Source organism: Biomphalaria glabrata, chromosome 10 (assembly GCF_947242115.1).
Source record: "Biomphalaria glabrata chromosome 10, xgBioGlab47.1, whole genome shotgun sequence".
Taxonomy (NCBI): domain Eukaryota; kingdom Metazoa; phylum Mollusca; class Gastropoda; family Planorbidae; genus Biomphalaria; species Biomphalaria glabrata.
In genome coordinates this window covers 34,034,607-34,062,073 of record NC_074720.1, presented here as the reverse complement: position 1 = coordinate 34,062,073, position 27,467 = coordinate 34,034,607, and the positions used below count along the sequence as shown (strand labels likewise).

At 38.3% G+C, this 27,467-nt stretch overlaps 1 protein-coding gene across 2 annotated transcripts in view; it reads left to right on the top strand.

The window, feature by feature from the left end:
- Positions 1 to 27,467, top strand: part of LOC106055228 (paired box protein Pax-6-like) — a 111,370-nt gene that overhangs the window by 77,934 nt on the left and 5,969 nt on the right. For both annotated transcript variants that reach the window (XM_056044551.1, XM_056044552.1), the window contains exons 6-9: positions 18,348 to 18,582; positions 25,062 to 25,211; positions 25,790 to 25,889; positions 27,059 to 27,220. In XM_056044551.1, coding sequence (XP_055900526.1) covers positions 18,348 to 18,582; positions 25,062 to 25,211; positions 25,790 to 25,889; positions 27,059 to 27,220 — 647 coding nt within the window. The remainder of the gene's footprint in view (positions 1 to 18,347; positions 18,583 to 25,061; positions 25,212 to 25,789; positions 25,890 to 27,058; positions 27,221 to 27,467) is intronic.

Genomic DNA, 27,467 nt, shown 5'->3' with positions numbered 1-27,467 from the left:
ACGTCTCTCTCTGGTTCTTCCTTCTTCCACTGTCACACTAATATTTAGTAACTTGAACTACGACAGACGACCTAGTGATTTCGTCAGAGTCTTTCCAGCCAACAACCAGACCATCCTCCAAGCCTTTCTCATAGTTACACAACACCAGATACACGCCCACAGACCCCCGTAACAATGTGCATGGTAAACAAAAATGCACTATGAGCATCAGTAGTGTGACTTTATAAAAGTAATTCGACTTAACAGTTAAGTCATACAAAGACATTATGTCTATCTTGAAAAACAAGCTATATAGAAGAAAACCGACAAAGCAGCCAAAAGAAGAAGTTTTGCATCGATCATTGAAGGAGATTAATACCCACGACCTTGTGTGTGAGCAGTCTTTTGACCATATAGAAGCCACTGACCGATAAAACATTTGCTCATTCTCCCCTCCAAAAAAAAACTTTCTCCTTGCTACGCCTCCTCAGACCCTCTAGCAGTTCACACCATCCTCTAAGTTTAGTATTTTCTGACCAGCCTTGGCAATGCAATAACACGCGCCCATTTGTGTGAGAGAGAGAGTGAGTTCGCCCCAACACCTCTACTGTAAGAGAGCCAGTTTTCACAGATTTCGACCTTCATAGGACACAACTGGAAGAGATCCGTGGTCGTCTGCACCAATACTGTAAACCCTTGTAAATGTAACCTCCTTAAAATTTGAGTAAGACCATTTCAATTAGTGTGATACAATCCAATTTAAAATTATTATTTTTAATATGACGCCATGTTGATTCCTTTAATGCATTTTTTTTCCTAAAAGATTTTAAAATTATTATTAGAATTTAAAATTATTTAGCACCATACATATTTTATAAGTATAGTATTGCGTTTGAAAAAAAAACTAAATTCTTTTAATAGGATACCAAATTCACAAGTCTCAAAGACAAACTTTATGGAGAATTGTTTAATCTGGGAAGCGATTTGCAGTTTATCACATATTGATATACATGTTTGACTCCTACAACTTTAAAGACAATAAATAAGAAGAAAACTATAAAAATGACTTTACCAGCTTCAAAATAATTTTTATTTCGTTTCGTAATCTAAAAAGCTAAATTTAGAAAACTCTTGTGATTGTTATAACTCATATGTTAACGTTTTGTTTACCTGCTAAATGACTTTTTCATAGAGAGTGCAACAGTTAACTCATCGGCGGTTATCAAAGAATAAGAGATATAGGGCCGATTGAGTTATCAAAGAATAAGAGATAGAGGGCCGATTGAGTTATCAAAGAATAAGAGATAGAGGGCCGATTGAATTTTGTTGGCAGGCCTCTTTTTGTAACGTTTATTTCTTACTAGAATACAAAAAGGCCGCCAAATAAACAAGAGCCTAAATAAAGATCCGGTCATTTTCAGCTCGGGCAAATAATACGATTCCTAAGGATCCTCGAAAAAACAAAATCTTTACGGTACAGTAAGAAGGGGGGGGGGAGTGATTTCTTCTCCTTACCCTGGGGCGGCCAGCGTAGAATTACACAATTGACCGAAAGGGAATTGAGAAATGGGGCGCGTTAAAACGGCCCATCACTTTCTTCCATCATTGGATACTGGGCGCCCTGGTCTGTTGTTCTGGCCCAAGGGCAGTCGAGGGACACAGGGTGTGGATGAGTCTTGGCATGCATGCTAGCGCCCAATCTGTTCACACGTTCCTAGTATCTTCAGTCTTGTCCCGCTTCTTATTGGAGTCTTTCAATGCTCACGTCGCTCAATTAATATTTCGTATTTTTATTTTTAGGTTCTTTTCATTTATGCGAAACACGAGCCTATAATTTAAGACCAAGCTTCAGAGAGAAAAACAAAAGAACATTTAGATCGGACTCGCTCAATGTGCATGTTTTATAAACACTTAGAGACAGAATGCAGTGGTCAGTGCAACTATTTACAAATGTGGCTTTAAAATGATTTGTTGATCTTCGAATCCGTCATTTTGGGATTTAGGTGGCCGAGCTGAATAAATCGCTTGGCTACATGAGTGGGGATCGAGTTCAAATCCCATTGTAGATTTTTTTGGTCAGATTTTCAGCTAATTGTGTTTATTGCAGTAAGTAAACAAATTTTAAGTATCTCCCTGCCCCCCCCCTTCTCTCTCTCTCTCTCTCTCTGTGCAGATTTCCTCAACAGAGATTGGACCAAAGCGCTCTGATAATTGTATATATATATATAACAGCAATAAAGATAATATACTTGAAATATACACTCGAAATCTATACTTCAAATCTTTACTCATGTTCTCTGATTTTGAGGAAAATTTGACCACATTTTGACCGCTTCGTTTGTACTCTATACCTTCACATTTAATCAGGTCTATTTCATCATCATCCTCATTATGAGTGAGCGCTTGAGAGGCTAGAAAACTCTCTTTCAAAAAGCCCTGGATAGAAATTCCTCGTTACAGCGTGTAACAGCAAGTTGGTTCTCTGATTTTCCTATGCGGAATTTGGCCGACCTGAGACAGAATGAATATGTGACATGTTTTTCTCTTTTTCATCACAGCTGGGACACCATGCTTCAAAATGTGTACACGAACCTTGCGTCATAAAACAATGGGACAAACACGCGTCCTGAACTGGGTCATAATATCTAATATAGACCTTGGTCGGCTTGGTAGCCTCCACCACTGGAGGAGACTTTTTTGTCTCTCAGACTCGAACTACGATTTTTACAACCAAGAGACGGACGAAATGTAAATGTCATTAGCTAGGAGCGTGCGTGTTTTTTTGTTTTCGTTTTTTTTTTAAAGTAAAATAGGAAATTTTAAACTCCTCTTTCTCAAGGTTAGTTCATCTTGATCTCAAGCATGGAGTCCTTTGCCCCGCCTCCACCATGTATCTGCTAACTCACCAGCAGCGTAGGTGGTCCCCCCGAAACTTTACTGCCGCAGTGTAAAGCAGCTTACCTGTATGCACAGTCACGTGATGCGTCGAGCACGCGACATCCAAATTAGCTCATCCCATTCAGAGCAATCAAATATCATCGCGACATGCAACTGGCGATTGTTGCGGCAAGTTGTGGCGTCAAAATAGCTAAGCAGGCAGACGTTGATTGTTTGGTAACATAGATCTAGAAGATAGTGGAACATTTTTTCAAAGAAATCTATATTGCAATAATTATACTGATTAGAAAATTCTTATGAAAGTGACATGCCTTGTGTTCTTATGTTAATTAGATGTTTATATAATGGAAATACAATAATCTTTTTTACTATACATAGTATTTTTTTCTTCTAAATTTATCCTACCTTGCGATCTATAAAGCAGATGATGTTAAGATCATATTTCTCAATGGATATCATGTGGTCAGCACAACGACTAACCGGCTTTTTTTCCTTCAACTGATATATAGAAGAAAAACGTGCCATGCGGAATATGGCCAGATCCTCTACCACCAAAGCGAAAGCCACCTTAACCTGAGATATTTGTGGACGGAAGTGTCTCTCCAAAATAGGTCTCCACAGTCACATGAAAAAGTGTTCGAGATGAACCATAGTCGTTTTACGACTGAAGGAGACCAACAACAAATATACCATTAGAGTTGGCTGGACTCAGGGGCGTCCTAAAAATCTGAAAATTCAAATCCTAATCTTTAGCGAGACTTTAAGGTTTCCTTTTCTACATAACAAGAGGCTAATAGAATTCCATATCGAAAATTCATTTAATAATAAAAATGGGAATCCCTGCATTTTGACATTCGACATCATGACATGAGATAATGGCGTGATATTTAATATTTAATGTAAAAAAAATTCGAACACTTTTTTGGGCCCTCCCCCCTCAAGACGGGGCCCGGCGGGAGTTTAAATTATTTCGCCCATCCCCCAACCTAGCTACACCACTGCACATGACACCCTGCTCGTTAACCGTTGGCCAAAGAAGCGGATGACCTTAACATCATCTGCCCTACAAATCGCAAAGTCTTATTTTGCTATTGTTAAATAATCACATTTAATATGTAAAAGGTTTATAAAAAAATAAAATAAATGTTACAATAAATTCTAAAATGTTTGGTTTAACTTTTTTTCTACCATATTTGCGCATCCGTGGACACATTGGATGACTTAAGTCTTAACCGATATTTGTATACATCAACAAATATAAGTCCCGACCCCCAGGGGCATTAGCTAGCTCCGCCTCTGGAGGGATCATTTATCAGTTACAAGTATTGATAGCGATATGTGATAGTAAATCTTCTCACAGCACAGCTTCTTCGTGTCACGCACATGTGTGACCCCACAATGATTGTACTATAAAGGTCAAGGCTCTTTGATCACGTACATCATATAGATTTTGCATCAATGAGCTCACGTGACGTTAACAACAAATAACGAAAGCTTTTTATAGCGAGAAAAAAGGTCATATTGACATTCGTATTCAGTCTGGAGAAAGTATATTAAGTGAGCTCTTATTGCTTAGCGATATTCATTACAACCTTCACCACATTTAAAAGCACAATTTTTTTATACTTATTGTACTAAACATGCGGACGCGCCTCTATGAGTCTAATAAAAGCGGCACAATTTCAAATTATAACATAGAATCGCAAAAACAACATTTGTTGAGCCAAGCTAGGCGATAAATTATTAAATATATGAACCAAGCTCCTTGACTGGCTTGTCCATAAGGCTTCGTAGTTACGTACCTTAACAAAACCCGGTCTTTAACACATAAATCTGGAATGGAAACTTCCGGTCTGGCTTCACTCACACGACTTACCCCAAGACAACACAACTGGATGACGTAATAATTATTTTTCCAATGACCTCACAAGTTCATGAGTAGGTTAAGTTACTTTTCCACTGCCATGGTCTGTCACAGTCGACAATATGAAATAGGCTTGTACTGATCATAGACAAAGCTTTTGGCGACAAGAAGAAAAAAATATGATCATGTCTCTATTGTCTTTATATATGAAAGATTTTAAAAATGTATTTTGTGTCTATACTTTGTCAGCTTTAAAACACATAGTAATGTCTACAACCTTTGTTCAGATGGCCCGCGCACATACAGTATGTTAAAAAAAAAAATTACAGATCTTAAGTATTTGTAGTTGCCTCCAGCTTCGGCTCTATTCAAGTCCTCTTTGTCCTTCCATGTCCTTCCTTCCCTGGAGGTACCTACTCACTACTAATTACTGCTTTTCCAATCCCACCATCCCTCACGTTCTCTGACAGTCATGCGCATTGAAGTTCATTTTGTTTTCGATTTCCAATTAACATTTACGCTATAGAAATACTGCCCTTAAATACAAATTGCAGTTTAAAAAAAAAAAAAAAAAGCTTGAAAGAAAGACGGCAAGAATCGGAAAGGAGAAGTGGGACATAACAAAAAAGGAAAAAGAAAGGGAGCTCATGCATAAAGGTCATGATTTGGTGAGGACACTCACTGGGGTCTCCAAAAAAAAAAAAAGGCCGGCTAGTCTAATATTAATTATGCTTGACTCACCCCTCGCTAATTTTACGTCAAAAATCTAATTTTTCTCGCCCGATTTGAGCGCATTTTCTAGGTGAGTGCTTGTCCTCCTTTTTTTTTATTGTGAGGCCGTCCTAAGGGAACATTCTGGAAGTCGGAAGATTTCTAGGCTCTATACTTTTGGACAAGAGAAGATTCTGGCTCTGGATCTGACATTTTTTTACAAGCCATTAAAAGAACTTAAATGCTGGAAATACTTTTTTGCTTTCCAAAGAAGCAACATAGTATTTATGTGTCACAAGTTTGACATGAACTATAAATTAGTTTGAGAAAATGGATACGAGGCTTGCTCTGTTTAACGCATGCGTGAAAATCTTATATCGAGCAATGTCGTAGGGTCATAGTTCAAGAAATTGTATACATGTTTGCAAAATGTTTCTACTTACTTTCTCTCCTATTTGACAGTATATTTGTATATTATCATTACGATATTCACATACATGTATACACGATTCGAATATTGAAATTTATGACAGGATCTCCTTTTTGTTTACATTTTAATATTTAAACATAGAGTACTTTTGAAAGCTTTTCTCTTTAATCTTTAGAAAATACGATTTTTTTTTATTACTATTTACTTTTTTTTTTTTTTTTTTACAGTTTTAGCAGTTTGAAAATGAATTGATAATCAAAATTTAAATGAAGAGCGGACATTCTGCAAAAATAAACAATAACAACAACAACAACAAAAACTTAATTATGAAAAGATGCCTAGAAATAATTTGTTTATACCCTTTTGATTAGATAAGATGTGATTATAACTTCTTCAACTGGGAATGACTATACATTTCTTTTTTTTTCCTTCATAAAAAAAATTAAACTAGCTAAATCCCTGATCTATTGAGAATTTCCCAGCATACAATAGTAATAACTTTAAACTTTAGTTAACCAATACTTTAAAAAAAAGAACGCATTTCTTTTAAAACAATATAATCTTTATTGGTGTCCTATCCCTATTTTTGAGTGTTTCTTTTGTTTTTTTTTTTTTTTGTTTTTTTCAAACCAGAAAATGGTAAAAAAAGGTCTGTAATTAAAACACTAAAAAAATTCTACATTTATATTTAGTCCCGCCCCATTTACTTTTTGATTTTATATTTGTCAAAGTTGTGGTGGGGGGGGGGGGGCGAAATCGGACTGTCAGAAGACCAGCAAAGGATTAGAGCGAGTGAGCCTCTGGGAAGATAACTCCTAACCAAAACCTCGTTTGTGATGTCTTCGTGTACTTTCCTTTCCTCGAGATCGCCCAGGGAACACTGGATGTTTTACGCTGCATTGAACTTACGCATCGACCCCCTCGTGCACACTGCAACCAAGCCGCCCCCCCCCCACCTCCCAACCCCCGTCCCTCCCATCGCCTCCAGTAAGCTGAAGAGTCAACTGCGTCCGGCGTGCAGTGGCGCCCCCCTAATGGCCGTCATTTTTTTGATTCAGCCAGATGTAATTTATGATCTGATTCGTCTCTTTATGACACCTTCATTGAGGCGCCCTGCAAGCGAACAGTCTAAAAACATTCATTGTTGGGCTGCACAAAACTACGCAACGCCGAAAACAAAACCAAAAAAAAAAAAAAATTAAGATATTAGAGTATTCCAAAAAGATCATAGAAAAACTGTTTTTTTGTTTGGAAAGCGGAGCGGGACATTTACTTTCGCGCCATTACACACGAAATTCAAACGAGGGCGCCATTATCCCCACAATTTCATTGAGAATAGAGAAAATTCAGCTCCGCCTGGGTCCGCTGCCATGTTTGAGGTTGATAAAGGCACCCAGTTCGACGCGGGGTAGCAACATGAACATATGGCAATATTGGACTCTATAGAGATGGAACATCTAAAAGGTGGGGATACCTAAGATCATATATAATGAATTCAATTTACACTAACATAGCTTATCTGATCAAAGGGTACAGAACGCTGGTAGTATTTATTGTACTGAATTTGTCATCGTAATAGGCTATAACTTCTGTCGCTGGTGTATCATGATAATATAACTTTTGTAGCTGATATAATATTATCTAATGTAATTTCTATAGCTGATGCATCGAGATAATGTAACTACTGTAGCTTACGTATGATGATAATGTAACCTCTGTAGCTGATGTATCAGGTTAATATAACTATTGTAGCTGATGTATCATGATAATATAACTTCTGTAGCTGATATAATATGATTATATAACTTCTATAGCTGATATATCTTACTTAGACTTAAATCATCCCGCGCCGTTTAGCGCATTGGTCTGCAAGCTGTCTCCAATAAAAGATCTGTCTCTGGCAATGTGTGAAGCCTCTTTCCACCTGTTGTCCACTGCTCTGAGGTCCTCAATGAACGTGTGGTGCCAAGTTATATATGTTATATTTTTTTTGTTTCTTATTATGCATTTTCATACATGGCGGAAAAACTATAAATAGTTAGCCTTTGGGTGCATCCGGTGTACAAAGTAAAGGAAGTGTAGATGAGCTATGTTTTTAGCGGCTCCCGAAAAGGGAATAGACGCTAATAGTTTTGTGTGGTCTGTCTGTCCGTCCGTCCCGTTTAGATCTCGTAAACTAGAAAAGATTGAAAATCCTACATCACGATATTTTAGACATAAAAATACACCATTTTTACAACTATTCACTAATAATAGTAACAAATAGTGTGTGTGTGGGGGGGGGCTATTTAGTAGTGAGGATAACATTTTACCATATTTTAATAAAATTTAAGTAAAAGTTTTAGATTTTTTGTAAAAAAAAAAGTGTTTTACATTTGTATTAAGTTAAGTTAGTTCTGTCATACTCACTACTACATCTACATAAAAATATGTTTTCTTTTTTTAAAGAGAAAAAATCTATTTGGTCTGCATATAAGTTGGACATAATTTAAAATAACAATTAATAAGTAATTTTTCATATTATCGGGTAAACTTCAGCGCGACATCATATTATTGAACACTGATTTAAACGAAGGGTATATTTTTTTAATGGATTTTTTTTTTCTTGAGATTTCGAATAAGAGATTGACCTTTACAGAACAAGTAGATCAATTAGATAATCATTATATAACATTTGTTAGGCCAGGTTCAAATCGAACTTCTTCACTTTGACCTGTCTCTTGGTCTGCTGGACCCTTCAGGGCACCACACAAGATCTGTCAACCTTCTTGCTCCATTCTTCTCTGTCATTTGCCTTTGATATAATTTCATTTTAATATTCTTTCTGAAAATATTGAAACCTGCCTTTTTACCTGCCTGGGCGGACCACTTCGGGGCCGATTTTGAGGGTTTTTTTTTTTTAACCTTGTTTTTTTTTTTTTTTTTTTGAATGGTATGGGATATTTGTGTGCATTTTGTTAACACTGCAGAATCAAATATTCTAAGCTCTCCCGTTTATAACAGCTCAATATGGATGAAGGACTTTCACTCTATGACTTAAAACCCATTTGAAAACAAATGGGCAACTAATTAGCGATAATAAAGAAGATTAGATACGAAGATAGGCAGCCTGACGTTGAAATATTGTTTCAATTGTAACCAAATTCTTTTTTATTTAGTTAGAAACAGTAACTTTCAGTTTAGCGCCCTTGACATTGTTTACTTTATGGTGAAAATCTCCACTATTTGAAAGCAAGGGGGAAAGCACTGACCTACATTTTTGAGCCTTAAACTTGAACCGTTCATTAGGACACTTTTTCTCTTCATGCGACCAGTGGAGAAGGGAAGACCAGGGCTGGAGCTGATGGAGGGACTCACTAGAAAGGAGAGTCCTCGTGTCGAGGAAGGAATGGCCCGTCCCATGTCCAAAAATGTTCCGTACGCTCGAGTACACTCCGTGAATACTCACTTCTTCCGGGAAGGCGGAGGGGAAAAAAACGTGCGAGGGAGGGAGGAAGATAGAGGAGGGGAGGTAGACTAAGAAATTGGATGGTTGGAGAACACGGCCCGAGAAAGGAGGAGTGGGGAAATAATAAGACTGGGAGGGGGGGGGGGGCTAGCTGGGTAGTTTGAAGCTCGCATAATAGCACAGCAGTAGTATCGACTGGAGAACTTACGGGAAACTGAAGCGTAGGAAGATCAGAGAATATCAGCAAGAAAATGTTTACTTTATTGTGTCGTTATTGTTTAAAGAAAACATTGCCATTACTATTGCTATTATTATTGTTATTGCTATTATCATTATTATTTATATTATTATTATTATTGCTTCTATTGTTTAAAATGTTTAACTGTTTTTTTCTTTTACCCAGAACCAAAAAAAAAAAAATACAAATAATCTATAAGTATTTTATTTATTTTACAATACCTTTCTGGAAACTTTTAAAGGTGTGGGGTCAAAAACCTGGATGGAAGCGGATCTCGAAAACGGCTCTGACGATTTTCCTATAAATTTGACAGTTGGTGTATGTATATCGTTTGGGAAAAAAATTGCTAGCTCGTTGGCCACACTGGGAAAACTCTAGTTTGACTGTTACAATTTTTCAATTTAAAAAATGAAAATAATTTAAAAAAGAACCTTTAAAAAAAAAAAATCTTGCATTCATTAATTATCAAGAGCAAAATAATGGTTCTATAAGATGTATAAAGAATGTATTGCCTTTTGTTAAAACGTATTTTGATGTGTTTCCTGTCCAAAACCCTGTTACCGAATGTTGGACCACTTCGTAGATTTGTTTTGTTTTCGTTTTTGTTTTGGATGGTAATAATCTTCACCTCGTAAGGCGCATCCCGCACATGTCAAACATCTACAGAATAATGATAAGAATAAGAATAATGATAAGAATAATGATAAGAATAAGAATAATGATAATGTCGTTTTAGTGTTGATATTCTATTTCACTGCTTCTTTGTCATTCATCTACCCCACCCCCCTCCAATCAGTTTAGATTTAAATCTAAAAACTCAAGATTTCAAGAGTCTTTCTTTGAGAAGAGAGAACGGTACTGGATAAAAAATAAAAAAAAAATCACCAAGTGATTAATTCATTGTTTATATTCTCTGTCAGCTTGAGACATCACATATATAGCAAACTAGACGTGTAGATCTTGATCTATTTCTAGAACACTAAGAATAGCTAGCAGTTTGGTGTATCTGGTGTACAGAAGGAAGAAAATGTTTTGATAAATTTTTTTTTTCAAGTTATATCTTAATTTCTGTGCACTTTTGAGCAATGCAGATCTATAGTTTCTAAGCCTTTCCGTTTGTAGCTCATTGTCTTGTGATGAGTTGGCAACATTGAAGTTCCATTGAGCGTCCTTGACATTGTTTAGGTTATTATCAAAATCCTAATACATATCTGTTAAAGTCACGTGGGAGTGGGTGGTCATTGGTTAATAGGCATGACGTAATCATCTTCTTTTTTGAAGTAACGTCTGTATTATATAAGATAAGATAAGAGAGAAAGAGAGGAAAGTAGAGATGGGGGGGGGGGGAAAAGAGACATGAAAGCTGTTGAATAAGAATGTGTGTGTGTGTGTGTGTGACTATTCTATTTTGACTCAAAAAAAAAAAAAAACAAGAGAAAAAAAAAAGGACAGAAAAAAAAAAGGTGTCGACTTTGATTGATAGATTGAGAATCGCTCGGACACGTCACAGCATGTCACGGTTTGATACCTCTGTGTTTTCTTCCGCAGTCATCCGTTACAAGTTTGCGAAACATGTATTACCATCCACTCTCTCATCTTCCACCTCCCCCCACCCTCCCTCCACATCATCTTATCCATCCCGCGACTTCCATCTCCCTCCTGCAGCGCTCGTTCCCGCTCAAATTTATCGTCTGCTTCCAAAACCCTTTTTTTTTTTAATGGAACAAATCCATTGACACATCCAATGGTGGGAATTAATGGCTTAGGGGAAAAAAATGAAAGAAAGAAAGTTTTTAGTTTTGCGACATTAAAGGGGGGGGGCGGCTTAATCCGGGACGATGCTTGAGATAAATAGGAACGGGTGAGATGGAGAGAAAGGGGGGGGGCTGTCTATGAAACAGTACGCTGCTCAGTGAGAGGGGAAAAAAAACAAGAGTAGAGGGGGACGAGGAATTGGTGTGTGAAAATCTCACGCCTGATTTATAAAAATCCTTTTAATTTCATCTATCGTAATATTTTTTTTTTATTCCTATCTTATCTTATACATCTTGTTCAAAGATCTTATTCAATAGATTTCGTTTTCTAGCGCTTGTTCAGAAGATCTTATTTAAATTTATTTGAGATATCTTAAAGATAGATTTTCAACGGTCCACGTTTAATTTTAATTTTAATCCAATAGATCTTGTTCAAAAGGCATATGCCTTGTTCAATCGACAGTGTTTTGTATATCTTGTTCATTAGATTTTTTTTTTTCAATAGGCCTAGATCTTGTTCAATTGATATTGTTCAATAAATCAAAAAAAAAAAAAAAAAGATTACGTCGCCCCTTTATGGAATGTCTGCGACCCTATCGGTAATCTAGACATTTGAATTGTACAGATTTTTAGCATTGTGATTAATGTTAACACTTGTCAGTGTGGACGAAGATATTAGCTTCTAACAAATTCAAATCATATATCACTTTACACAGACCCAAAACGGAAGTCGTAAAGTCATTACCAAAAATGCCAAAATTATTTTGCTTTTAGGGTTGCTATTTTGCAAATCACCTGCCACCTGCACTGCGCATGCAGATGTGCCGCCTTCTGTCTCTCTTTTGGACTCACCTCACTGTCGTCATCAACTTTACCTTGCCAGGGGCGACATCATAACAGAATTATAACAATAGACACGTTGGCAGCTTCCCTTGATAGGGGCCGCCTCTCTTAGTCATAATTTCTTATATACCGAAAGCGGAAAAAAAAACGGAAAAAAAAGTGGGGTAACAAGGATCAGCTATCATGACACCACCGCATCAACCTACGTCCGCGCCCCGTCAGCGCCCTAGTCAGTGACACCGTCCACGGCGTCTTCAAAACAACGACATCAAAGGGAAGCTAATCCGGTATAAGAAAACTGAAAGAGAAAAATATCACAGAAAAAAAAAAAGAGTTTCGAACTTTATCTCTATCAGCGAAGAGATAGAAACCCCCGAGATTGCCATCTCTTCACCCACGCCGGTCCCCAGGAAAACGGGGCCCCCTCCTGAGCCAGGACTAATTTCAAAGTCATTTCTCCCTTCATCCCCCTCCGCGGTATCGTCGGCGCCCCCACTGCGCGCCCAGCATGGGGCAGCGGCTCCTGTTCCAGGCTCGGTGACATCTCTATTGTCCTCTCGGCCTGTCCCCCCCGTCATTGTTAAAGTCAGTGATACCCATCATTTCCCTCAGTCTTAAAGCTCCTGTGTCTCGCGGATCATACATCCTTCTAATTGAGACAAATTGGAGGGAAAAACCATTCTATTCTACCACCCTATCTTATTCAATCCCCCCCCACCACACTTTTTTTAAAACCCAGCAAACCAATTTCATAATAGGGACCCCCCCCCCATCCCTACCCTTTCCACCTGCTTTTATGTGTTAGCCCCCTCTTTCCACCGCAACCCTCCCCCTCCAACTGATGTCTCCCCCTCTTTTTGCATTCCTTTTTTGTAGTAAGATTGTTTTGTCTCTCTGGGGAGACCCTTCGCTCGCTAATCTCCCTGACATGACGTAATCGCTTTATTGTGACCAATTAAAATAATTAAATAGTTTATCCGACGTTATTTTCTAATCGCGAGTACTTTTTTTTTTTGTTAATGCGCGGTGTCGTGTTTGTGTATTTGTGTGTGTGTGAGTGAGAGAGAGAGAGAGAGAGCTTTTCTGGGTGCGATCGCCACCCTGTTCTCAGCATTGGATGACATTTAAATCGATACATCAAAATCTTTACTTTGAAGTGGGATTCGAATCCATTCATTAAGTGTATGGAATCCGTGGGCAATGAAGTGATTAATTAAGATGAACGAAGGATCCATATCGAAGTGCTCTCGTTCGCTCACCAGCATATTTGAATGTTTCACACTTAAGACTGCATAAAATGGCATATAGTGTTATATTTGGGCTATGGCATTCTTTTCATTTTCTTTGATGATATAATATAGCTGGCATTTTACGTTTTGGAATTGGTGAACCTCACCTTGTGACTAAAGAGGCCAATTCTCGCTACACATTTACGGTAACTAGTTGAACATTTAAAATCACCATATGACTTGACTTTTGACTCCCAGTGGAGGATTGGGCCGCAACAGCACTTTGCCCTCGGACTCTGTTCTGGACCTTTCCCCTCAGCAGCCATTCTGCTTTCGTTAAGTAGCTTTTTATATACGAAAAAGAGGTTCCTATAAGGTCTAATGTTGAGAGAATTTGTTCCCCAAGAAACTCCAGTTAGCTGATCTTCAGTTGACGCCATGAGATTTCAGAGATCTAGTAGAATTACCAGATACCTTGTAATGCGCATTTTAAATCTAACATGCAAATGGGAAGTCATAAAAGTTAGCCTGCGATGGTATCCATTGACAATGTTTAATCAAAGAAAAAAAAGGTTTCTTTTGGGATATGCATTTGTATTTCATATAAGAACAAGCTGCTATGGTGTATGGATCTACATAATTATACACAACTTGTACACAGTTATGGTTTTCATCAATTCTCCTCTATATTTTTTAGAGTTTACATATATCAGACTTCTAAACTGTACTATCCACAATGTATAATAGTTTGTTATAATATATAATTGGTACATTCAACTAACTGGATAAATAATTGCTGTAATTAATCAGTGATTATTTTATATTTTTATTGTTTTTAGTTCGGTGTGTAAGAATTTGGTTAGCTTTAAAAAAAAAAAGGAAAAAGAGAGTGTTAGGTTTCAAAAGAAGTAGGTAGGCCCTAGCTTAGTGATGTAAAGAAATCAACAACAACAACAAAAAAAAAGAAAACGTTTGTTGAAATATGATTGAGAGAGAGAGAGAGAGAGAGAGCGAGAGAAACAGAGAGACAGAGGGTGCAAAAAGAAAAAAAAAAGCTTTAAAGAGTAATGGTAAAAGAAAGAATTCGAGAAAGAAAGTAAGAGAGTGTTCATAAAAGAGAGAATGGGAGTGAAACAAAAAAAAAGAAGCAGCAGAATTAGGGATGAGAAAGTGTATGATTGTCTGTGTTGATGAGAAATAATCATCTGAGACCAAAGTGAGAAAGTGCACAAGACAGTGCACATGTAAGTTACCAAGCACTCTTATATAAAGCCAGACATTCAGAAAACAGACTAGGTGACACCCCCCCCCCCCGCCTCCACTAGTCCCAAAGGTTCACTCATTCTTTCCGCCCCAGTGGCTCCAACGAGTTTGAAGAAGTTGACGTGAGCTGGCCCTTAATGACCCTGGTCTGGCTCTGGAGGGAGAGACGCAGTCTAGCTGGAGGTCAGCTGGCGAGAGGGGAGGTACGTGCATGATTGGAGGCTGAAATTTTCATGTCAACGTACACTGATGACGTAGTGTGGGGCGTTCGACATTCACAAAGATGGCGGTCTGAAGTTTCTTTTTTTTTTTTAAGAATTTTGTTTCACGTTCTGATATGTTTGTTTGTTTTTCTTTTTTTTTTCTCTCTAACTATTTTTGTTCCGATTGCTTGAGTAGCGCATATTTCAGGCTAAAATCATACTCAGTGCGCTATGGTCCGATCTCTTTTGTGGACCTGTGACCTTTTGTAGAGGGGGTATCTAGGAGAAGGTTTCAGTGCTGTCTAACGGCACTCAACAAACACAGTTAATAAATAAAATAAATAAATTATGGCTTTTATATAGCGCTACTTTCATGCTTAAAGCATGCTCAGAACGCTTTGGTCCAATCTCATTTGTGGACCAGTGGGGGAGGGGGCGGGAGGGGGTATCTGGGAGAAGGTTTTTCCGTGCTGCCTTCAGGCGCTCAGTAAACACAACTCTGCCCGTGTCGGGCGTCGAACCTCGAGCCAAGGCAAGCCAAGTTCAAGCGCACTTAGCCTCTCGACCACGCTTAATTTCGAGTTGGGATTCAAGCTTGAGCCTCCTTGATAGATAGCCCAACGGTTTTAGCTACTCAACCGCATATTTAGGTGTAAAACATTTTAGACGACAGAGAACGATACCCCAGACAATTTACAACAGTGAAGACATTTCGAGATAATTTAGACAATTCGAGATACTTCAGACATATTCAAATACTTCAGACCAATTAGGATACTTCAGACATACTTCATATACACTCATATACTTTATACTTAACGCTATTCTTCAGATATGCTTCTATACTGCACGCATTTCATTAATCTCCTGACATAGACCTAATCTTGGACAATGCTGGCAGAGCTTCAGGGTTCTGAGACATAAAGAATAAACCCTTTCCATGGGTGTGACAAGTGTCTGGAATTGCATTTTGTCAAAGCCTGTAACTAGTATAATTTGTAATGCCTACATAAAACGTATTATGTTCCACTAGCAAATTTACACTACGGGACAAATGATTAACAAAGGTGAAGGAGACATAGAATATTTAACATGGTAATGCTACATCTACAAGTTGACCACTCTTATTCATTTTCTAATAACACATTTATCCACTGGACAAACAAATTATCTACATGTAAAAATGTTTTTTTTTTTTTGTTTTTTTTTTTTTGGGGGGGGGGTAAAAATATTTTAAACGCACATATTTAGCATTTGGATCTAGTTTTGAAACAAAAAAGATAAATTTCAGCAAAACGCGCATAAATATATTCATCAAGCCAAAAGAGAAAAAAAAAGAAAGTCCATCCATTCACGAATGTAGTTGTTGTTGACATCCGACAGGAACTCGACCTCTGGGACGTGCAGATTTCGTCTCCAAGTTGGCGACGGGCTAAGCCTTTCTTTCGCCCCCCACTATAAACTTTTTCCATGTCAAGCTTAGCGGTTGTACGAATGGTATATCTTCTACAAGGAGCCACCTTGTTGCGCACCCTCGCCATTGTGCACCCCCCTCCCCTAAAAGAAACTCGTCTTGCATGTAATCCAGAATTTTTTTATTTTTTTTTTATATCGTGTGAATGTTGTTTTTTTTTTTTTTGTTTTGTTTTTTTGCTTATTTTGAGGTAGACCTGGCAGGTGAGATTTGGGCAGTAACCTACAGAAAACCAGAGCACTGGTCTATTAACTTGCCAACTCTACACCTAGCTAATTCAAAATGGATTCTGGTTGGGACTGTGAGTTCCAAAATTAAAAAAAACAACAATGTTGGCAGCAGATTTCCTAATGGGTAATTTATTTGGGAATTTAAAAAAATAGTTGGACGGACCAAAGTGGGAAAGAAAGGGAAAAAAAGAAAGAGAGATAGAATGAGTGACAGAGAGAGAGAAAAAGAGAGTGAGAAAACGAACGAATGAAATAAAGAGATAGAGAGCCGGAGAGGGAAAGATGGCGAGAGAGTAGGAGAGAGATAGAATGAGAGAGAAATACAGAGTGAGAAACTCAGAGAGATGAAAAAAAAGATATATTCAATGAGAGTTAAAAAAGTAAAAAGAAATTTAGAAAAAGAGACAAAAAGAAAAAAGAGACAAAAAGGAAAAAGAAAAAAGAGACAAAAAGAGAAAAGAAAGTAGAAAACGATGAAAGGGCTAATTTCCATCATTTGAGTGTGTGTGTGTGTGTGTTAGCGTGTGCTGATGTATGTAAAAGGTTACACAAAACTGTGTGAGCTGATATAATCAAGGTACGCCCTACCCTCTTAAGGATACTTAGTCAACAGTGTCCACAACATCCACCATCGCCGCGATCTACCTAACCATAACCCTAACCATAACCCTAACCATAATCCTAACCATAATCCTAACCATAATCCTAACCATAACCCTAACCATAATCCTAACCATAATCCTAACCATAATCCTAACCATAACCCTAACCATAATCCTAACCATAATCCTAACCATAACCCTAACCATAATCCTAACCATAATCCTAACCATAATCCTAACCATAACCCTAACCATAATCCTAACCATAACCCTAACCATAATCCTAACCATGACCCTAACCATAATCCTAACCATGATCCTAACCATGATCCCATGTACAGCTAAAATAAAAATAATTTAAAAAAAAATGTACAGTCCATGTTTCCGGCCAAGTGTCATTTGTATGTTTGTTGAGGCTAACAAGACAGCAGCCGATGACTGACACTGCCAACGTGTCCTCCTGTCATGACGATTGCGTATGACACTTGTCATATTGTCATACCGCTGCGTCCCCCCTCTCCTCATCCGTGTCCTCAAACTGGAGTCAACATGAAAGTGTCATACTCGAATTCCAGACGGAGTCTAAGGTGTTTTATTTGACATGTTGGTGAAGAGTTTGTGTTTTATGTGAGGCACGGCATTTGAAAATACAATAACAAATATCTATCTATCTATCTATCTATCTATCTATCTATCTATCTATCTATCTATCTATCTATCTATCTATCTATCTATCTATCTATCTATCTATCTAATATGTAATTATTTATGTATGTATATTTATGTATGTATCTATGTATGTATGTATGTATGACACTATATATGTATCTAGCTATCTATCTAATCTATTGTGGTGTCTTCATATATTTCAGTCTATGACTTTCACTATGTCTATTATTTCAAGCTGTCTCTCCTTGTCTGTTTTTCTTTGTCTGTATTTATGTCTCTCTACAGACGGCTTGTCTTTCTAACTATTTTTATACATGGCTTTATCATATACATAAATCAATTCTCATAATTCTTTAATTTTACAAAGAATCTGTTGTGTTAGAAATGAAACTCAATCAGCTTTAAGAATCACCTAGTTAAATCATCTATATCAAACACTTATCCCCATCACTTATCACCTAACTCAATCCCCGTAAGTTCATCGCCCGGCCTATTGTTTTCTTCTAACACAGGTCTCTTCAATCAATCGTGTCTTACGGAACTTGGCCAGTGAGAACCAGAAGGTCTTGGGTCAAGGGTCCATGTACGACAAGCTGGGTCTGCTCAACGGTCAGGGGTGGCACCGGCCCAACCCTTGGTACTCGCCCACGGTCTCCGCCATGGGAGGCTTGGCTCACCCTTCAGCCTATTCACCGTCGCAGGCGGCCACCCACCACCTGATGCAGGAGAAGAAAAATGACTGGCACGGTGAGTTTAACTTTTTTTTTTGTATGCGCCCCTGGATATACGCCCCCGGAAATATGTGCATAAAAAGTAAATTTGACTTCCCCTTTCGGACCTTGCGATCTATAGGGCAGATGATCTGTTTCTGTGGCTGACGGTTAACGAGAGTGTCATGTGGCCAGCACAACGACCAACCGCCTTTACTTTCCACAACTAATGTCAGGTACCCATTGGAGCTGGGTGTACTCAGAGGCTCCGTAAAGATCCAGAAATTAAAATCACAGTCTTCACCAGGATTCGAACCCTGGACCTCGTTTCAGAAGCCAAGCGCTTTACCGCTCAGCCACTGCGCCTCCAATGTGCATACATCGCAGTTTACTAGAAGCCTAAAGACGTTGTTCAGTTGTCAAATGTTGACATCTTTGGACTTGAAACTTAACAAATTGGAATAGCAAACTTTTATCTAAACAACATACCAGAGATTTTCTAAATTCTGTGATAAACTAAATATGGATCTTTGCTTAAGGTTCATATCAATAATGTTTATTTGTAATTGCCACCGTGAAGTAATTTGTTTTAAGTTGTTGTTTTTTTTATATCTAGATGAATTTGAATTTTTTTTTGGTCCAAGGTCTTTATTAAATAAAGATAGTAATGGCATAGCCAGCGTCAGAAATAGAGACAAACCAGCCAAAGAACAATGACTGATTGGAACCCATACCTCTCAGGGTTTTTTTTACCTTTCGTTTAGTCTCAATACTTCATTAAATGGTAAAACGAAATGTTTCTAGATGTAAAGACACACTTTCCATTACAAGATGTAAAGACACACTTTCCATTACAAGATCTAAAGACACACTTTCCATTACGAGATCTAAAGACACACTTTCCATTACAAGATCTAAAGACACACTTTCCATTACGAGATCTAAAGACACACTTTCCATTACCAGATGTAAAGACACACTTTCCATTACCAGATGTAAAGAAACACTTTCCATTACCAGATGTAAAACACACTTTCCATTACAAGATGTAAAGACACACTTTCCATTACCAGATGTAAAGAAACACTTTCCATTACCAGATGTAAAACACACTTTCCATTACAAGATGTAAAGACACACTTTCCATTACCAGATCTAAAGACACACTTTCCATTACCAGATGTAAAGACACACTTTCCATACATGACACTTCTTTAGATATAGAGACACACATCTCTACTAATCTCCAGACATATAGACAAACTTCCTACACCCACACCGGGGTTTTTGCTTTAAACGTTACAGAAAATGATTTGCGCTACGCCGATGAAGGGGCGGGTGTAATCCCTTTTCTGTCTGCAGTCACCAAGAGCTAGACGTAATACAGACACTCAGTACTTTTCTTCCCTCCCGCCGAGCCACTAATGACAGTTTGAAGCTCCTGGTTGCAACACTAATCCCTTACAATAAGCAGAGTGACCAGGGAAAAACGAGCTATCAACTACTGGTCAGCTTTTTTTTTTTCAAGGATGTTAGATTCTCTGGGAACAGCGTCAACACAAAGCGTTCCTGTTTCAACTGGTCAGTCTTCATCAGCCGGTCGTCGTAATCATTCTCTCAAATCCAAGCATCATCGATGGGGGGTATCCGAGAATGTCTTTGACGCTGACCACTGGTCAGGAAGAGATGAACAATTCTTAGTAGGTGGACGTCAACTGTTCTGTAATTAGGGGATAAATCACTTCGATAAAGGCTCAGGTTTTAACAAAGGAGGTATTGAAATGTCAGGTGATCGCTCATTTTATTCCCAGTACTGACCATCCCTCCAAAAAAAAAAAAAAAATCTTAAGCGGTCTTGAACCGCAGATCATCAACCTCAACATGCTCATTCTGCTGGAATTAGGGAGATACGATGAACTGAACACTGATTGAGGATTTCCTGCTTTTGCCCCCATCTATCATTGCTAGAGGTCTTACGTGGATGTCGCTATGAGTGTTCTCATTCAAGGCAAAGCTCGGATCATGTCGGGGATGTGGAAAATAACCCGAGGTTTAAAATTTAAATTGGCGTAATTCTTTTTGAGTTGAGTAAGATACCGCGCGATATTGGGAAAATCGAATTTAATTCTTTGTAGCCTACATATTTGATATATGGTATTGTCTTTCTTGTGAGCCCGCGATCCATAACTCTTTGTGTCTCTGTCTCCTAGCAAGGAAATAGAAATAAAAATCCCGCCAACAAGACACTATTTAAAAAAAAAAACACGCCATTCTTATTTTACTTCTGTTGGAGATAATTAATCAACGTAATTCCCGCGCGCGGGAAGACTGTCCTAATTATTACCTCCGGTTCTAGCTTCAGGAGCAGACGACAAAAAGAGATTCCCGCTGTCCGGAAACGATGTCTGCCGTGGTCAAAGATCAAAAGCATACAATTTTCTGGTATTGGTGTCCATTCAATATTATTGAACATACTTGAGGCCCCTGACAATGGGGAGAATAGCTTATTTTTTAAAAAATGTATAGTCCATTAAAAAAGAAAAAGACTTTAAAATGACATTTGAGTGATTAAAAAAAGGTGATATATTTATACTTATATATTAAATATACTTATATATACTTGGTTAGACATTTCGCTCTGAGACTACTGGCTTGGAGATTCTTCGGTACAGACATTCTAAAAGTTGAATGCTAGATTCTTGTACTACTAGCTCCACGGAAGCTCGTCTCCATTTTACTGTCCATTTTACTTGCCTAGTACCGATGGCTCTTATCCCAAGACTCTCGGCGTAGAAGTAAGGTCGAAGGCCGAGCAAACCGTGCAAACTCTCCCATATTCATTCTCTGATCCTTGAGGATAGTGACACTTCGGGTTGGGGGGGGGGGGCTATCCTCCATCCCCGCTAGCGGCCTAATCGTCTCCTCCTACAACGCTGCCAACAGATCGCCACGTTCAGGCTGAGAAGCATTGCCCGGGAAATGTTTGAAGCTAAACATGCAGCTATTGCAACACTTTTATACAGATTAAAAACTCGTCAAAAAAAGAACAGAGTTACAACGATATGATCACTTTTTTTCTTCTCGGCAGTTTTTTCTAAACCGACTGATAAATACTCGATGCCAACTTAAGTCTTTTTCAGAACTATTTCTTTTAAGTGAGACTGCGCAGGGATTTGCGGATTTCATTATACTGTATTCTAAAGACTCGCGAGCTTTGTTTAGAGTTACGGGCCTTGCTTAGAGTTACGGGCCTTGCTGAAAATCAGTCTCTTGCTAAAACTGTACGTATCTTCCTCAGAAGTTACGGGTTTTGGGCTGACCTAAAATAGGGCGACGAACGCCGCGATACGAAACGTGTCGTTAGTACTCGACGCGAAGTCGGCGTTTTCTTTCTCTGCGCCACAGAACAGAACAGTTTGGCTTTATTAACGCGACAGATTTATGACAAGCTTCTACGCACCGCGTCATTTCTTCGATGTAAAAGAAAGAAAGAAGAAAAGGGAAACAAGAAAACAAAACCCGGAGGTTCTGGAGTGCAAACTTTTTGCTTTGTTTAAGAGTTATCGCCACTGGAACTTGATGCTTTTAAAATGAGGATATTTTGATGACTGGTGGACCATAGCTAACTCTGCCTGTTTAATGTATTACCACAATAAGTACAGACCAATGTCCTTTTTTCTGAAAAAAAAATATAGCTATAAATTAGTGCCGGATTTTAGTACATGGAGGCCCCTGGACAGGATTTTTGTGTAGATCCTTACCCTCTTCAATATAAGCAAAACACTTAATATATTTAGTAAATCTAGAAGCATGTTAATTAGAGAAAAAAAAGGAAATAGAGTACCCATAATTGAATCTCATTTCCCATGATATTTAATAAGCATAAATTGTTAACAATGTTATATTTGAAAAGTTGAGGCTCCCATAAGGGTGAGACCAAGTATTCCACTGCGGTAAATCCGACCCTGTTACTATCACTAACCAGTAAAATTTTGGTATTGCTTAACTACTAACCTGTAGGCGCGGTGGATGAGCGGTAAAGCGCTTGACTTCCAAACCGGGGTCCGAGGTTTGAATCCTAGTGAAGACTAGGATTTTTAATTTCGGGATCTTCGGGCGCCCCTGAGTCCACCCAGCTCTAATGGGTACCTGACATCAGTTGGGGAAAAGTAAAGGCGGTTGGTCGTTGTGCTGGCCGCATGACACCCTCGTTAACTGTTAGCCACAGAACAAGATGACCTTTACATCATCTGCCCTATAGACCACACGGTCTGAAAGGGGAACTTTCCTTTTTTTTTTAAACTATTAACCTACTAACCATGAAATCTGAACATAGCTAAGCTATTACTAACCAGTTATACTTGGGTAGAGCTAAGCTATTACTAACCAGTTATACTTGGGTAGAGCTAAGCTATTACCTACTAATGAAAACATGGGGAAAACTAAGCAATTATCAAGTTTATATTTATGTTTATATTAACAAAAAATTTGACCTGATCGTTGCTTTAAATTTAGTTATTGTCCACGAGTCCGAAGTGTGAAGGTGAGCGCACTATTTCAGGTGTCATCTCAGACCCATTTACCCTATGCATATTTTGACACATCTGATGCAGACAGAGTGATGTCTTTTAGGGGCCTAATTCAGCTCTCTTTTCGCCGTGTGACTTTTGCTCGTTTAAGGTGGCATCTCAGACCCATTTACCTCATGCATATTTTGACACATCTGATGCAGACAGAGGTGATGTCTTTTGGGGGCCTAATTCAGCTCTCTTTTCGCCGTGTGACTTTTGCTCGTTACTAAATGCCACTCATCACTGTTTTATGTTTTCTCCTTTTAAGAGAGTTCTTCAATAAACAAGCTGTCTTTACTATCACAAAAATGTAGATTTCTTGCAATAATCCCACAAGGTCAAGGTTCTCGGGATCAGAGTTCAAAGCAGACGCCACTTGCAAATTGGTCGCCGACCATGGGAGCTAATCTACTTGCAGCCGTTTTTGGACATTGTCTCCAATTTCCTCTTGCGCGTGTCCAGACAACTGTCCACTTTCATCTCACGTGCGGATGCGCTCGCCGCGATGACCTCCGGGCGAATCACGTGACCCTGGGTGAAAAAACTGGGAAAGGGTAGGGGGAGCTCATTGTTGAGTACAAGAATTTATTAAAGGTAAAGGAAAGGGAAAGAATGGAGCCGGGCGCTGCGTGTTCGCGTGTCAGGATCTGGTCTGATTCTTTGACCACAAGTTTGGTGAGACACAGTGTGTGGTGGTTGGACTATTTATTATTAGAGAAAGGGCGGCAATGAGGTCAGATTAATACTGCGCCTCCATTCCTTCCCCTGTCCTGTCATACATTGATTTCACCCTCCATTGTCCGAGGGCTCCATGTGGCGGCTCTGAGCCTCGATTAGAATCTCCAAGAATTGTCTTGTTTCTGGCTGCTCTTCATGCGGTCAGCGTCCGTTATGCGGTCAACGTCCATCGCTTCTGCCGCAACGTTATCGTACGCGCTCCCAGCATTCCGCGATGCGCATGCCCATTGTCAGTTTTTCACCCCACACTAAAGATATTGGACCTCATTTGCATCCGGGTTACAGCGTCACCAGCAACCGCCCCCCCCCCCCAAAAAGAAAAAAATAAATAAAAGTTCCGGCATGTTTGCTCATTTCAATAATCAAGAAAAAAATCAGTTGATTTATTTAGTATTTTATTATCCAGCCCGCAGGAGCATTTGCGAGGGAGATGTCGGGTTTTACCGCCAATTTATGTCTTTTGCGTTCCTCTCCCCCACCCCATACCATTTTTTCCCCTACATTTTAGAAATAATTAAAGAGTTTTCTTTGTATTCTTATGTTTCTTTAGTTTGTACAACCATTTACTTACTAATTCCTCTGTAGTGCCCTTTTGAACGAAAAAGAACTGAGACAGACTGTATAAGTCAAAATTAACAACTAAGCTAAGTTTCTTTAATTTGCATAAATTCTTGCTCAACCATTGCATTACTTTATACATGTAATTCTTAGGGGTGACAAAGAGAGACAACCGAGACAGATTGATAAACTCTGAATTACCGACTAAATCTAGCTATCTATCACCGATCTAAGCATTAAGAACACTTCCATCTTTATAATCTATCTCCTTAGCTGTTGTGCTTTTAATTCAATGTGTCATGTGTGTAAGTGTGTGTGTGTGTGATGGAGTGGTCTTTACACGTGTTTTCTGTGGTATTATTTCTATATAACGAAAAGAGAACTGATGATTGATATTAACAAATTAGCGAATGCAAGGATTACGATTTTATCTGTCTCGCTTAGAAGGACCTATGATTCTTTTTAGTATTGGTCTTTTTATTTCTTCTTTTGGCGAGCAAGTTTTTGTTTGTTTTGGAGTATATCGTTTTCAAATTTCAAATAATTCACACAGAATTTATATTACAGTCACGCTTAAGGAATATTTTGAGGGGGGGGGGGAGAAATATTCATCGTAACTGTCAATATATTTCTTTTGTTTCACCAACAGATGACCTCATTAGCAGTGCTGGGTCAACCGGAAGTCAGAGTGATGGTCAGGCGGGCGAGACGGACGAACAAATGCGCATGCGTCTAAAACGGAAGTTACAGAGAAACAGGACGTCCTTTACAGCTGGACAGATTGAATCTCTAGAAAAAGGTTTGTACTCTTTAGTCTTGCTTTAAAGGCTTGGGTTCAAATCTCACCTGGTTCTCTGAGCCAATATCTATATACTGTCTACAATTTTCAGAGATGTAACTCTTATAATTTCACAATTTTATAATTTTCATGTCTTCATTGTTTTATAAAAAAAAAATAATAGAAGTGGTTGAAAAATCGATTGCAAAGATTTATGTAACATACAAGAGAAATACGGAATGAATTAATATAATTGTAAATAGTTACCCTGTGTTATTCTATTTCTAAAAGTTTAAATTTAAAAAAAAATTAAAAATTTTTATTTGTTTTTTGGCTATACTTAAAAGTAAAGAAATATAAAGAGTGTCTTTTAAATGTTAAGAGTAATAGTTATATTTAATAAACTTTTATATTTAATAAACTCTACCACAGTTCTACGGCATAGGATTACTGCTATTGTATACAACTTAAACCCTTTTAGGATTAGACTTTCGTTTCGATACGAACTTCAAATATTGTATTTCCTATATTGTACCATTTAATACCCCTAGAACATATTATTCTGAAACTTTATAGCATAAAGTTTTTGGATGTTACAGAATTTGAAAGGACGCACTACCCGGATGTGTTTGCCAGAGAGAGGCTCGCGCAGAAGATTGATCTCCCGGAAGCCAGGATCCAAGTGTGGTTTTCCAACAGGTAAAATCAGGGTAACCCCTTTCTTAAATCCAGCCAAGGTTAAAAAAAAATTTGGTTGCAAATCTCAAAGGATGTATTTATTCTTTAAAGTTTTGACGTCGCTGTGAACTCGACATAGTCACAAATCCTTTTAGGATCGAAGACATCTGTCCATTCCGAGCTTTCGCGAACTTTTTATCTCAATGCCTGAACCAGGGGCGAACTGGCTATATGGGCATTCCAGCAAATGCCCAGTGGGCCGGTCCCAAATGGGCCGGTAGGGTCACCTAAAGGGCCTTAAGAATCCACTAAAGAACGTATTAAAGTGTTAATAATAATAATATTAAAAATAGAGTCGTGTTTAAAAAAAATCTTTTACAGACTCTACAGTATAAAGCTAATGTAATCTAACACATTTTCCGAACTAATGTAATAGTCTACATCCGTAGATAGTGCTACTAGTAGGCTTCATCCTTTTAGGGCCCACACTTTTAGCGATTAAAAAGAGACACAAGGCCTACTATATTTTTTTTATAAAGATACAGAGTTCATTGTATGCATGCGTTCAGTTATCGATACATTATCAAACTTAACAAAATGATTTTGAGGACAGGTAGACCTAGAAATGGATGTCAATCTTATGATATACAATTTGTGGGCCGGATAGTATAGCAATGCCGGGCCGATTTTAATACCCTGCCTGAACTCTGTGTTATTTTAGATATGACTCTACATCACTGAGCTTTTTTTTTTGTGTGTGTTTTTTACGATAAACTAATGTCAAGGTCAATGTCAAGGACTCTAGATTGAACCAAACTGTTGCCAACTATATATTAAAAAAAAAAGGGAGCTATAATTTCAACAGTTTCTCAATGCGAGGTAGTTGATGATGCTTCCTACATAGTGAGAGTATTTTTGTGCTACGAACGGAAGAGCTCGGAAAAATTGTTTCTGCGGTGCTATAAAAGTGTACACAGTTGTGACGTCCTCCATTTTGTACACCGGATTATGACCGGATACACCAAAACGCTTAATATTTCTAAAAAATTTCCTCCATGTATCAATATCTCCAATATTATAACTACAGTTGGTCAAAAGTCTACAAGTGACTTTAGCTCATAGATCTACTTAGTAGACATAATTTAACTGTGTATCGTATTTTCAATGGCCTCTCTGTTCCTCCCCAACAGGAGAGCGAAATGGAGGAGGGAAGAAAAGTTGAGGAACCAGAGGAGGGACGTATGCAATGGTGCCACACGGCTCCCCATCAACCACGGCTTTAGTAACAGCATGTACCCAGGGGTGCCTCCAGCCATCCACCAGTCTATTCCTTCCATGGCCGACACGTACAGGTGAGTGAATTATTCAATTTCCTACTAACTGTCAAAAAAAAACAAAAATGCTGTGGTATATTTGTTTAAAAATTCTGTGATATACTTGTAGACAGTACAGCTGGGTTTAAGAACAAGCAGCTGGGTTTTTTAAAAAATATGTTTCTTTAATTAAAAAAAATATTACATGTAAATTCTAAGTACATTATGAATATAAGGGATTCGTTACTTTATGACCATTGCTGACCATGCGTTTTTGTGTTCACAG